We start from the raw sequence: 13,817 nt of genomic DNA on the forward strand, positions 1-13,817 counted from the left end.
TGGTGTACGGGCAGGCTGCACTGCTCCGTTTCAATACTATTAGATGTCACGGAATTCCTAAAATACTATTACAAAATAGGCCTATTTTAGAATAGCAGGGCGTCTTCTAAAGTTATACTATAGAAAAACTGAGTAAGGGAGGTTCGGTCATGTCGCACTTTAGGCTTCCTCCTTGGCGGCAGTGTTGTACGATGTAGCCCCGCAGAACGCGAGTTGCCCTACGCACTAACACAATAATAGAGAAGCATTTTTACAAGAGGTAGACAAGCGCGTAAACTTTCTCAAATAATGAAGTAGTACACAGGTAGTTTATATTAGTTTATATACTAACTTTAAAAAAGCTACCCCGAAGGGCACAGGGAACTCAACGGGCCCAACCGTTCTCACGGCGGCAAGCCAGGCAGACCCTGAGACCACATCCCCTCTGAGTTGTACATTGCCAAACAAGACGATCTAGTCGGTCGTGGCAAAGGTCGCAGACGCGGTCCTCCAACCGTTCTGTCCAGTAGTGGTCGCACTGCGCTGGTGCGAGACGACGAGGTTGGGCGGCTTGGGCAGGGACTCGCGCCGGGACTTGGGCAGGGACCGGTGCAGGGCGACCGCGTAGATGCGGGGGCAGGTTGTTGATGTCACCTGGGACAGGGGGGTTGCCAGGGAGATTGCCATACTGCCAACATTGGTCCGGACACTCTGGAGTGACCTGGCCGAACGGTACACTCCGGAATGCTATCTCCATGCACGGATGGCAGAGGAAGTGCGAGGAGTGCGTCGCACAGCGAGAGCTGTGCCTAGCAGGGACCCGTTCGAGGTGTACTACGCACACAGGGAATTGTCGGTCCAGTTGCTATGGTATGGAAATCAGGTTCTGCCCAATCGAATGGGAAAAGGATAGGGTCCGAAAACTTACGAGCTGAATATTAAGCAGCACCTCGCGATCCTATTCGTCGAGGCGACCGTTCTGCAAATGTGTGAGCCTTCCAGAAAACAAAGAAGACTTAAGTGCCAAAGTTTGTGAGGATGGGGGACTTACTCTCAGGGCCAGCGAGATTTGGCGAGCCGCTTCGCTAATCTCGTCCATCTTAACGCGATATGGTAGACACCGAGAATAAGAGGGAAACAGGGACCGACGGGTGATAGGAATCAGGGATTTTGAGTGAAAAGGTGCCCAGCGATTGGTGACGGAATGTTGTCCTCCAAAGAGAAAGAAAAATAAATCCGGGGAGACAGGGATGCTTAGTGGGTAGTTGGAAACGGGGATTTTGAGTCAAAGAATGTTGATGGAATGTTGAAAGAAAGACAGGGAAATGGGAAAATGGGAAACAGGAATGTTTGAGTGGAAAAGGTAGGCGAGAGTGTTGTTCTTTGAGAGAAGAAATTTGCTCGAGGAAAACATTGCCCAAACGACTCGCGGATTGAAGTCGAGCGGCTAAATGTGTTGGGGTGAACGTTGTTAACCAGTGAAGGAATCTGGTTCAAGGCTCAGCAGCGACCCCATTGGGAACGACCATTTCCGTAAGCTTCTGGTAGACTTTCAATATTACAGCCCTCGTCCGCTTCCGTTACCACATTTCTGGTGGGCTTTCATCGTGCCACATCATCTCTAGACTTCCCATGTGCCACAGCCCGTGTAGGCTTTTGTTACTATGAATCGACTTCCCATCGACTTTCCGGTTCTAAAAGGGTTTCCATTGCCATAGCTTGTGTGGGCATTCGATATCACAACCACAATGGGCCTCCGATGCCATAGCGATCGTGGACTTCTAATATGCCATAAATGTCATAGACTTTCTGGTTTCAAGGGACTTTTCGTTTTCACTCGTGTGGACTTTTGATTACCACAAACTTCGTAGACTTCTAGAATTACCTTCATCTTTTTGATCATAGAAGAAACCATCAAACGGCATCAAGAAGGGCTTCCAATATCATCATAAAACGATCGCAGACTTAACCGACGCCATGAATAAGCATGGACTTTCCAGGAGTATAATAGCTCATACTATCATCGCATAAATACTAACAAGCATTGACCAGGGGAAACAGGCTGGCAGAACCTTGTGCCTCTTTTTCCCTGACAGTACTGTGTTGGCGAGGAGTGCAATGGACATCCAGGAAGCCGCACGGGAAGAGCCGCGGCCGTGAACTACATAGCCACATATCCCTCACTTACATATAAGGGTTCCTGCCAGATTCAATCATGGGAGAAAGAATACTGAGCGAGACAGTTTTTACTGACGGTAAGAAGGAAGACACATTCGAAGCATAGGCGATCAGTTGTTTCCCTTGGTTTTGAGAGCTGTTTCGCATGAGTTGTTCTTTTATTTTCTCTTCAATACACAGGTACTACACTTCTCTTTCCGCTTTACTCTGTTTCCCTTAGCCAGCGGGCCACCAACATCTTTCACTCCTTCTAATCTGCGCAGGTATATTTAGATAGTATTGAAGGCTTGATGTGATGATGGAATACTTCCAACGACCCCCAACACAGCCATACAACTGCTAAGCAAACGGGCGTCTTCATCTCCTGCCGCTGCTCCCCCTATGTTCGCCGTATATCGAAGACCGACTTTAGCTCGACAAAAGGATGGAGAAGGACGTGCTGCGACCTACGCCAGATACATGCAGGTCCATCTTCGAAAAAGGTTACCGACTCTGGCGTAACCTCCACCTAATAGCCGCGGATGATGACACGCTCCCCCAACTATCGACCCAGAACATCAAAGCATTAATATGCAATCATCCGTATTTCCCAAGAGACCTGGATTTGGAAGAAAAATATGGGGGCCTTGTGGCTCGGGGTATTTCGACTTGGAACACCTCAAGCAGATCTTGCATTCTACCGCCACTTAAGAAGGAGCTCGACTTCACTATATGCTCAAGACTACCAAAGAACGTCTACCTGGAGCCGTTATCCTCATATCCATTCGACGTTAGAGAAGGCACTGGCTATGGCAGCCACCTGACGGTTCTCTTTTTTGCATGGGCATATATCCTCTCTACGCGATGGAGCGAACTTATGCCTGGGGCTCGAATTTCGTTCACAAAGCAAACAGGCGATAATCCCCCATTCGCAAATACACCTAATTGCAAAAGCACAGAAGAGGTCGACAGCGACGCATTGAGGTGGTGGGCTGCTCTGCTTGAGCCTGGTGGGGGCTGGGAGGCCACTATCGATGTTGGGGAGACCAAGAACTTCTCACCTTGGTCGGTCAGCACTCACAGTTCGGCTGATGCAAAGACACTGCCAGCGGCGATAATATCTACTCCTCCCGTTCAACCCGCGCCCGCGCCATCATACAATACCTCCCTTCAATACGTCTTGGACTATTGTGCCGCCCACCAGGTTTCACACCTATGCGACATAGCCCTCTCCGCGGCCCTCTATCTGCCGTGCTGTTCTAAAGGCGTGACACTTCCTATTCCTGCCGTACGATATTTCGTGCCTCCAAAAACGACCTCTACCGTAGAGGAAGGCCCCAGAACTCACTGGACGCAGGAGGATTGCAATATTGATAAGTTACTTGCTCTTAGTTGCAATATCAGAGGATTGAAGGCTCTATTATTGAGTGTGCTCTACGAGCCTTCCGTCCCCTGTAATTCCGTTAGCCCATGGATTCAATCAGTATTTTCCGTCCTGGACTCCGTCCAAAGCGAAGCTGTCCTATTGAGAATTTTTTCGGCGCGGGCTCCAAAGTTAGAATTCCTGTGGGCCGGTGCTTTAGTGTTAGGAGCCCATAAAAGTCTGTTTTCGGAGGCCCGAGTCGGCTTAATACCCGTTGAGCTTCATTCTGCTGCATGGACTGGATCCGTACACTCCTTTATCCAGGAACCAGTGACGTCGTACGCCGAGTCGGATTCCGATAGCTCTACTCATATCCAACGTGCCGACGAATGCAGGCTGCTATACCTCCGCCAGACCGAGCAGCACTCCCGAGTCCCAACCTGTCAATGGACACCTTTTGGAGCCAGCCGGGTGGAAGATACTGACATCGAGGTCAGGCTACATTATAGGTGCAACCATCTGCTATTCTATAGCGGATGGGCATGGAAATGCAACAGTGGAGACGTCGTTCAGCCGGGCACCACCGGATTCGGCTCTCAAGCTTGGCTATATCCGACAGAATCTGGTAGGATACATGACTTAGAGGTGGATTACAACAAGTTTGACACAGAGAACGAGGTTGTGTCTGAGAATGCGACCCGAAGCATCTTCACCTGGCTACGTTCCGAGGGATATCCAGCAAGCGAGAGGGGCATTTCTCTACACGAGTGGCTTGAGACTTTTGACTCTGACGACGATGTAGACCCGGGTGATTTAGAAAGCATAGGGAATGACCAGGATCTGAGAGTTGCGGAGTGGTTAGGGATGGCTTTGGGGTAACTAGGCTAGGCTTACTGCCGGGAAAGGCCTCGAGGGAACGGAGGACGCCATCAAGAGCCTCGAGCTCGTTCCTCAGTCACGGAATGGCTCTGGGGTGATCTCCGAAGCTCTGGATATTCTAGTACAGTACTAAAGTACCTTGCTTGATGGGACCACGGCGGTAAATTGGCTACTGGGCGTGGGTCAACGCTTACAGGGTCCTAATAAAAGCGGCGAGAACGAGAGCACGCTTTAGTTCGAGTAGCCTGTTGCTCTAATGAAGTCTGGGGTAAAGTCTAAATAAAGTGCAACGGCCTGTCCAATGATATTCCCCCCTCGAGTCAACAAACACCAGGCTGCAATATCTAATCCGTCCTTACTTCGTAAATGGTTCGTGACCGGACTCGAGATATACGAAGTAGACCCCGGTGAGAAAAGCGAAGAACACATAATGGGTGTCTAGCTTCTACTGGGTTCTATTAGTAGGAGCCGTGTTGCGTAGATGCCAGACGCCGCGCTGCTCGCAGAGACTATGCGTCACTTCCATCATACTGCTCATAAGAGAAAGTGCTGCCAGTAGACTCTGCCGGTAGAGACTCCTCATGTTGCTAGGACACTACGGGAGACCTGCCCCTGACCAGGCGATGCAACATATGCCTGGCATCTTGGCCTTGTGCAGTCACATGCATCTGCATGCTTGAACAATAAACTCGGGAACAGAGCGAAATATCGAACGACCGAGACACTGCTCCAAGGATTTTTTGTAGAGGCGATCTAGGTTCAATCAACCCAGCTCGGAAAGCGATATCTTGAGCGCACCGTGTTGAACGATTGGCCCTGGTCATCGAGACCACTCTACTTCAAGTATATTCCACCTGAGAAGCAAGCATCCCACGAACTAATTCTTGTTGTAGACTGCTCACGAAGGCTTGGTCGCAATGATGTTCTTCGTCCTGATCTTCCTAGCTATCTCGCCATTCCTCGCCACTAGCCTACCCAGTCATGCAAAATGCACGCATAGGACTGCGATTCAGCGCAAAGAATGGAGCAGTTCAACCGTTGCGGAACGCCATGCTTATATCAACGGCATCAAGTGTCTCCAGGAACTCCCGACTCGTCTGCCCGAGATCCCCGCCAGCCAGTCGTTTTACAGCGACTTTGCGGCAATCCACGTGAATATGACTCTCCGTATTCACTTCAACGGGATCTTCTACTCCTGGCATCGGCATTTTATCCATATCCTTGAGAAGGCCCTGCACGAGCATTGCAGCTATCCATCCTATCTTGGGGTTCCATATTGGAATTGGCCGCTGTACGTTGAAGATGGGAAAACGTTGGAAACAAGCGCCCTGTTCAGCGGCAGCAACTCTTCCCTGGGCAGCAACGGCATTTATGACCCTTCTGTACCCAACGACTCTTTGCCAGACGGAAGTGTCCTTCCCCGCGGCACTGGAGGTGGCTGCGTTTACAGGGGCCCCTTCGCATACACCAACATCACCTTCGGCCCCTTCCCACCCTCCCTCCTCCTGACCGGCGTACCAAGCAACTGGACCGAGCGCAACCTTCGCTGCCTACCACGAGATCTCAACGATGACATTGTCAGGTCGGCCGGCAACCAGCAAAGGATCGACGCAGCCCTCGCCCAGCCTGACATCGAGTCTTTCACTCACTGGACTAATGACCCTGGTTTCACGTCCCTGCACGTTCATGGCCATGCAGGCGTAGGCATGACCATGAACGACGCCTTCGGTAGCCCGCAGGATCCAGTATTCTTTCTCCACCATGCCATGGTGGATCGCGTGTGGACACTATGGCAGGACTTGGGGCCTGACCAGAGGCGGTTTACGTATAATGGTACAACTGTCATATTTAACCCGCCAAATGCACCGCTGGTAAACAATGATACAGTACTTACTTGGGGGGTATTGAGCGAGAATAAAAATATATGGGAGCTGGCAGATCCGATGGCTGAGAATTACTGCTATAAATATATGTAGGACGAGAAAATAGAAGAAGGAAGCTGTTAAAATAATAGGTAGCGATTAAGTAAGGCTCTTAGATAAAATTAAAATAGGTTTAAAATTTTTTATTTAATAAATTAAAAGGTTTATAATTTAAATTAAATAAAAATAATATAATTATTATAATTTAATAAATATATATATATATATATATTATATAAAAATAATTATATTAGTTATTTAATAAAATAAAATTTAAAATAAAAATTATTTTTTATTTTAAAATTATAATATATATATTAAATTTTTATTAAAATAATTTAATAAATATTATTAATAATAATATTATTTTATTTATTTAATTTAAATTATAAACCTTTTAATTTATTAAATAAAAAATACTTATATATATAAAATAATAAAAAAACTATTTAAAGTTATTATATAAGATAATTTATAAAAAATAATAATAATAAAGTTAATTAAAAAAAGAACTAATAATTATTATATTTAAAAAATTTTATTTACTTTTTAGATTAATTTATAAACTATAAAAGTTTTTTTTTTAATTAATTTTATTATTATTATTTTTTATAAATTATCTTATATAATAACTTTAAATAGTTTTTTTATTATTTTATATATATAAGTATTTTTTATTTAATAAATTAAAAGGTTTATAATTTAAATTAAATAAATAAAATAATATTATTATTAATAATATTTATTAAATTATTTTAATAAAAATTTAATATATATATTATAATTTTAAAATAAAAAATAATTTTTATTTTAAATTTTATTTTATTAAATAATTTTTATTAATTAATTAATTTAAATATAAGCTTTCTAAATTAAATAAATTTAAATTTAAAATTTTTTAAATTTAATTAACTTTTAATTAAAATATTATAATAATAAATAAAAAAATATTAATAAAAAATATTTTTAAGATTTTATAAAAATAAAAATAAAAGAATATTAATTTTTATTATAAATTATAATTATAATTTATAATAAAAATTAATATTCTTTTATTTTTATTTTTATAAAAAAATTATAATAGCTTTTTATAAAAACTAATTTTTATTATTTTAATTAATAATTTTATTTTATTTAAAAGTTTAATTAAAATCTATTTAAGAAGTTTAATAAACTTTATCTATAAGTTATTACTTTTATTATAGTAAATAAATTATCTAAATTAGAATGAAAAAATCAAAATATAATAAATTATAAAAATAATTTAATATATTAATATTTAAAAAATAATTTAATATATTAATATTTAAAAAATAAAGTAAAGATATTAATTAAAAAAAACTTATTAATTAATTATTTTTAAAAGTAATAAAATTTAATAAGAAATTATTTAATTTAAATATTAAAACATTTAAATATAATAAAATTTAGTTAAATTAAAAAATTTTTAATTTACTTAAAAAATTTTAAATTTAAATTTATTTAATTTAGAAAGCTTATATTTAAATTAATTAATTAATAAAAATTATTTAATAAAATATAAAAAATTATAATTAAAATCTTTATCTAATTATTTTTATTAAAAATAGTTTTAATAATTAAGTACTTACTAATAATAAAAGCTCTTAAGTATATTATAATTATTATTTTTATATTAATAATTAAAAATAAAAAAAGATTTTATTATTATAAAAGCTTTTCTAATAACTATTTTAATATAATAAAAAAAGTTTTATTAATAATTTTAAATATTATAAATAATAATTATTTTTATTTTTACTAATTTACTTATTATTAATATACTAATATAATATTTATTTCTTTAAAATTTTAAATTTAATATTATAATTAAATTTATTTTAAATTTAAATTTAAATATAGTTTTTAAAAATCTTATTTTAATAATAATTAAAAAAATAGTTTTAATTTAATAAAATCTTATAATAATTTTAATTATAAAATATTTTTTTAATATATTTATATTTTTTATTATATAAGCTATAAAAAATAAAAAGAAATTTTTCTTTTTTAATAAAAGAAATATTATATTATTTATAAAATACTATAAAGAAAATATTTTCTTTTTAAAAAAAGATAATAAGTAAAAAACTATATTTTTTAAAAAAGCTATTTAGAGAGCTCCTTTAATTATAAAAGTAGTAATCTAAAAAGTTATTTAAAATTTTATATAATTAGAAAATAAAAAAGATCTAATTTACTAATTTAAAAATAAAAATATAGAAATATATAAAAACTATAATAAGTAATATATAATATTATAATAAAGTAATATAGTCTACTTATATACTATAAGAAATAAAAAGAAAAATAATTAATTAAAATAGTTTTATAATAGTTTTATAAGAAGCTACTATAATTTATTAAAATTATAAAAAATATTAGAAATTAAAAAAATAATAATTATAAAACTATTAGATTTTAAAGGAATAAAGAAATTAAAAGAGAAAATAATTATATAAAAATAGTTATTATATTAAAATTATATATAAAAAAGTTCTTATTCTTTTATTTCTTTTTCTAGAAAGAGAGGGAGGAATCTAGGTTTATATAATTATCTTTTTTCTTTCTTTAAGTTAAAAAGTAACCTAGTTACTTTTTATATACCTTCCGCCTTCCTAGTTTTAGTTTCTTAGAATTCTAAAAGTTATTTCTAAAATCTATTTTTTAGTCCTAGAAGCCTAAAAGCTTATTTTTAGTTTTCTAATTTCCAGAAACCCGGAAACTTATTTTTAACTTTCGGGTTCTAGAAGTTTAGAAACTTATTTTTAGCTTTTCGTATTCTAGAAGTCTAGAAACTTCTTCTAGTTCTAGGCTGGTTTCTTAGTTCTAAGATAATTTCTTAGTTCTAGGCTAGTTTCTTTTTTAATAAAGAAATAGAAAAATAGTTTTCTTTTTAATAAGTTAATTTTTATTTAAATATAATAATAAATAGAACTACTATATAAAAGTATTTATTATAATATTTATAATCTTAATAATTATTTTAAGGATAGCTAGTAAATATTAAGAGATAATAATATTATAGTAAAAAAATAAATAAGAAATAAATTAAAGTAATATATTTTCTAATTTTAATTTATATATATACTTATAAAAGTATAAATAAGTAAGCTAATAATAATATTAGTAATCTTCTAAATAGAGTATAGTATTATTAGATATTACTATTATATTATTTTAGGTAATATATAATTATAAGCTAGATAGTAACCTAGTATTACTATATATAAAAGTAAGTATTCTTATACTTACTTACTAGGAAAAGATAATAATCTTATTTTTTTAATAGCTTACTTATTTAATTAAGAAATCTAGTATATAATCTTACTAGTAATAATATATCTAATATATAAATAATTACTAGCTTTATAAGTAATCTATTAATAGATATTAACTTTAAAGTAAATAAGCTATATTTTCTTACTTCTATAGTTATAAGCTATTACTTATATCTAATAGTAAGGTAGAGTACTAAAAGCTATAATAGATAGCTAGTTTTTTATTAATATAGAAGTAGATTTTTTATAGAAAAAATAAAAAAAAAAGAAGTAAAAGTAATAAAAATATACTTTTCTTTTAAAGAAGAGGAAGATAATATCTAAAAAGATTTTTTTTAACTTTACTTTTTATATTTTTTATATTTCTTATATTTTCTATTATTATACTTTCTATATTCTAGCTTTTTTTATTTCTTTTTAATATTATCTTTTTCTTTAAAATCTTTTTTTATTTTAATATTTTTATTTTTTTTTAGTTAAATTAAAAAAAAGTATTAGTATTTAGTTTATTATTATATAAAAGAAGTAGCTTTTTATTCCTATATAGAAAATTAGAAAAGATTTTTTTTATATAGGAAAATTAAAAGAAGAGAAAGAAGTAGTAAAAATTTTTTCCTAATTAAGAAAAAGAAAAAAGAAAAGAACTACTTACTAATTTTACTACTTCTTTTAGTTTTTAGAAGTTATTAAAGTTTATAAATTATTAATTAATAAGTTTTACTTATTAAATATCTTTTTTTTCTCTACTTTTCTCTTTTTTCTATTTTTTATTTTATATTTTATTTATTTTTCTATTTTTTATTTTATTTCTTTTTTTAAATTTTTTTTTTATATTTTTATATTTCTTTTTTTATTTCCTTTCTATATTTTTTTAAAAGTTTTTAAAAAGTTATTTCTTCTATAATTCTAATAGTAAAGATCTTATAAAGAAGTTAGCTAGTTATTTTTTTATTTTATATTTTTTAAAAATAAAAAAGTTATCTTTTTCTTACTTTCTTCTAGCTATTTCTAGTAGTAGTCCTATTAAAGTAGAAATAACTTCTTTAATTATTCTAATATAGTTTTAGTAATTATTTTAGCTATTTCTAATATTTATTTCTTTAGCTTATATTTTCTATTAGTATTTTATAATTCCTAGCTACTACTAATAGCTATTCCTTTAATATTTTATATTATTATAGCTATTTAGTCTTGTAATATTTTTTTCTAATATTTTATATAATATTTCTTCTAATATTTTATTTCTTCTAGAATTTCTTTAATATTTTCTTTAATAATTTCTTTAGTATTTATTATAAAATTCTTTCTATATCTATTCCTTCTAAAATTTCTTGGTAAAATTTTTATAAGATTTTCTACTAGTATAACTATAGTAGCTATTCAAACTATTTAAATATTCTATTCTACTACAATATTTCTCACTAATATAGCTAATATAGCTAGTTTAATTATTCTAGATATTACTAACTAAGTATTTATAGATATTTTAGCTAATATTTCTAGCCTACTTAATATTATTATTAATAACTATAATATAAAAGTTTTAACTATTTCGATTTTAGTTATTTTTTAATAAAATTATAAGAGGTTTTAGGAATTTAAAAAATAATAGTTATAAAACTATTAGAATTTTAAGAAAATAAAGAAGTTAAAAGTAAAAATAATTATATATAGACCTAGATTCCTCTCTCTCTTTCTAGGAAAAGAAATAGAAGAATAAGGACTTTCTTATATATAATTCTAATATAATAACTATTTTTATATAATTATTTTTCTTCTTCCTAGTTACTTCTTATATATCTTCTACCTTTCTAGTTTTAGTTTTTCGGAATTCTAAAAGTTATTTCTAGAACCTGTTTTTTAGTTCTAGGCTGGTTTCTTAGTTCTAAGCTAGTTTCTTAGTTCTAGGCTAGTTTCTATTTTTTTATTAAAAGAAATAGAAAAATAGTTTTCTTTTTAATAAGTTAATTTTTATTTAAATATAATAATAATAATAAAAGCTAATAGACTATTTAAAATAATAGAAGTTATATTCTTTAATTTCTATATACCTAAATAAATAAAAGAAAAAAATATATTAGCTTATATTACTATAAAAGTAGATATTACTAATAACTTAATATTAAAGCTTTTACTTAAAATATAAGTATTATATAATATAAGAGCTATAATTAATATTATTAAAAAATAAATTAACTTTAAAATATTTTATAATATAAAAACTAATATTAAATTTAAATAATATAAATAAACTATATTATAAAAAGTTATATATATAATATAAGTAAAAATTAAATTAAATAAGAAAATATTATTATTAATAATCTAGTTAATATTATTATTAAAAAATAAAAAAATAATAAATATAAATTACTACTTTTAAATAATATTATTATACCTTTTAAAATAAGTTTTTAATATAAAATAAAGATATATTATTCTAAGTTCTAATTAACTAAAAGCTAACTTATAGTATTCCTCTTATATAGGAAATTGCCTTATATTAGTATTATATACTAATAGTAGACTAGTTCTGCTAGCTAGCTATAGGTATAGGCTATATAAGCTAGAAACCCTAATAGTACCTCCTAAGGAAGGGAAAAAGTACTATATCCTTATAGTTATATAATTCCTTCTAACTTAAAATAAAATCTTAAATATAGAGAAAAAGATTTACTAATAATAGTAGTAATTAAATAAAAATAATTAGCTAATAGAAATAAATAAATTTAGTAGTAGAAAATAAATAAAATTGATTAGTAAAAATAAATAAATCTAATAGTAGGAAATAAATAAATTTAATAATAGAAAATAAATAAATTTAATAAGTAAAAATAAATAAAATTAATAGTAGGAAATAACTAAAATTAATAAGTAAAAATAAGTAAAATTAATTATTAGAAATAAATAAAATTAATAAATAGAAATAAATAAAATTAATAAGTAAAAATAAATAAAATTAATAATAAAAAATAACTAAAATTAATAAGTAAAAATAAATAAAATTAATTATTAAAAATAAATAAAATTAATAAGTAAAAATAAATAAAATTAATAGATAGAAATAAATAAAACTAATAGTATTTTTACTTTATTAGGATTTTTAGCTTATATAGTTTATATTTATAGCTAGCTAGTAAAACTAGCTTACTATTAATATATAATATTAATATAAAGTAATTTCCTATATAAAAAGAATATTATAAGTTAGCTTTTAGTTAATTAAAACTTAAAATAATATATTTCTATTTTATATTAAAAACTTATTTTAAAAAATATAATAGTAATAATATTACTAGTTTCTAATCTTTATAATCTTAAACCTATATCTATTAATAGTATAAGCTCTAATCTAGTATATATTTATTATAATCTAGTATAGGCTTAAGCTTATACTATATTTAGAGTTTTTTATAAAAAAACTATATATTTTATAGTAATAGCTATAAGTAGCTATAGTTATTTTATCTAGTAAAAAGGAAAGCTTATATATAAAAAGTCCTTTAGAACTATTATAATACTAAAGTAATACTATAATTTACTATAAAAAGTAGTAATTATATTACTTAGTTATTTTATAATTTAAATTTTAACTATTACTATATACTATTATCTATATTAATAAGTATATAGAAATATAAAAATATAAAAATATAGAATTCTATTTCTATTTCCTTTTTTATTATAAAGCTACTTTATAATTTTAATATTAAACTAAGTTTTTATAAATAGAAAATAAAAGTAAAAATAAAAGTAAAAATAAAAGTAAAAATAGAAGTAAAAGTAAAAGTAAAATAAAAGTAAAAGTAGAAATAGAAATACTATTAATTTTATTTATTTTTATTTATTAATTTTATTTATTTCTACTTATTAATTTTATTTATTTCTAGCTATTAATTTTATTTATTTCTATTTATAGATTTTAATTATTTCTAATTATTAATTTTATTTATTTCTAGCTATTAATTTTATTTATTTCTACCTATTAATTTTATTTATTTCTACCTATTAAATTTATTTATTTCTACCTATCGATTTTATTTATTTTTACTTATTAATTTTAGTTATTTTCTATTATTAATTTCATTTATTTCTATCTATTAATTTTATTTATTTCTACTTATCGATTTTATTTATTTTTTACTTATTAATTTTAATTATTTCCTACTATTAATTTTATTTATTTCTACTTATCAATTTTATTTATTTTTATTTATT

The 13,817-nt window shown here is 29.8% G+C and overlaps 1 protein-coding gene and 1 pseudogene across 1 annotated transcript; one reads left to right on the forward strand and one right to left on the reverse strand.

Annotated features, from left to right (window-relative positions):
- Window positions 1–453: 453 nt before the first annotated feature.
- Window positions 454–1,078, reverse strand: SAPIO_CDS9305 (uncharacterized protein; the record flags this gene model as incomplete). Its single annotated transcript, XM_016790738.1, has 3 exons — window positions 454–633; window positions 908–937; window positions 1,031–1,078. The coding sequence occupies 3 exons, from the start codon at window positions 1,076–1,078 to the stop codon at window positions 454–456; spliced, it is 258 nt and encodes an 85-aa protein (XP_016639625.1).
- Window positions 1,079–5,295: 4,217 nt separating this feature from the next.
- Window positions 5,296–6,354, forward strand: SAPIO_CDS9306 (annotated as a pseudogene; the record flags this gene model as incomplete).
- Window positions 6,355–13,817: the final 7,463 nt, after the last annotated feature.

Source organism: Scedosporium apiospermum (assembly GCF_000732125.1).
Source record: "Scedosporium apiospermum strain IHEM 14462 chromosome Unknown SEQ_SAPIO_0140, whole genome shotgun sequence".
NCBI lineage: Eukaryota > Fungi > Ascomycota > Sordariomycetes > Microascales > Microascaceae > Scedosporium > Scedosporium apiospermum.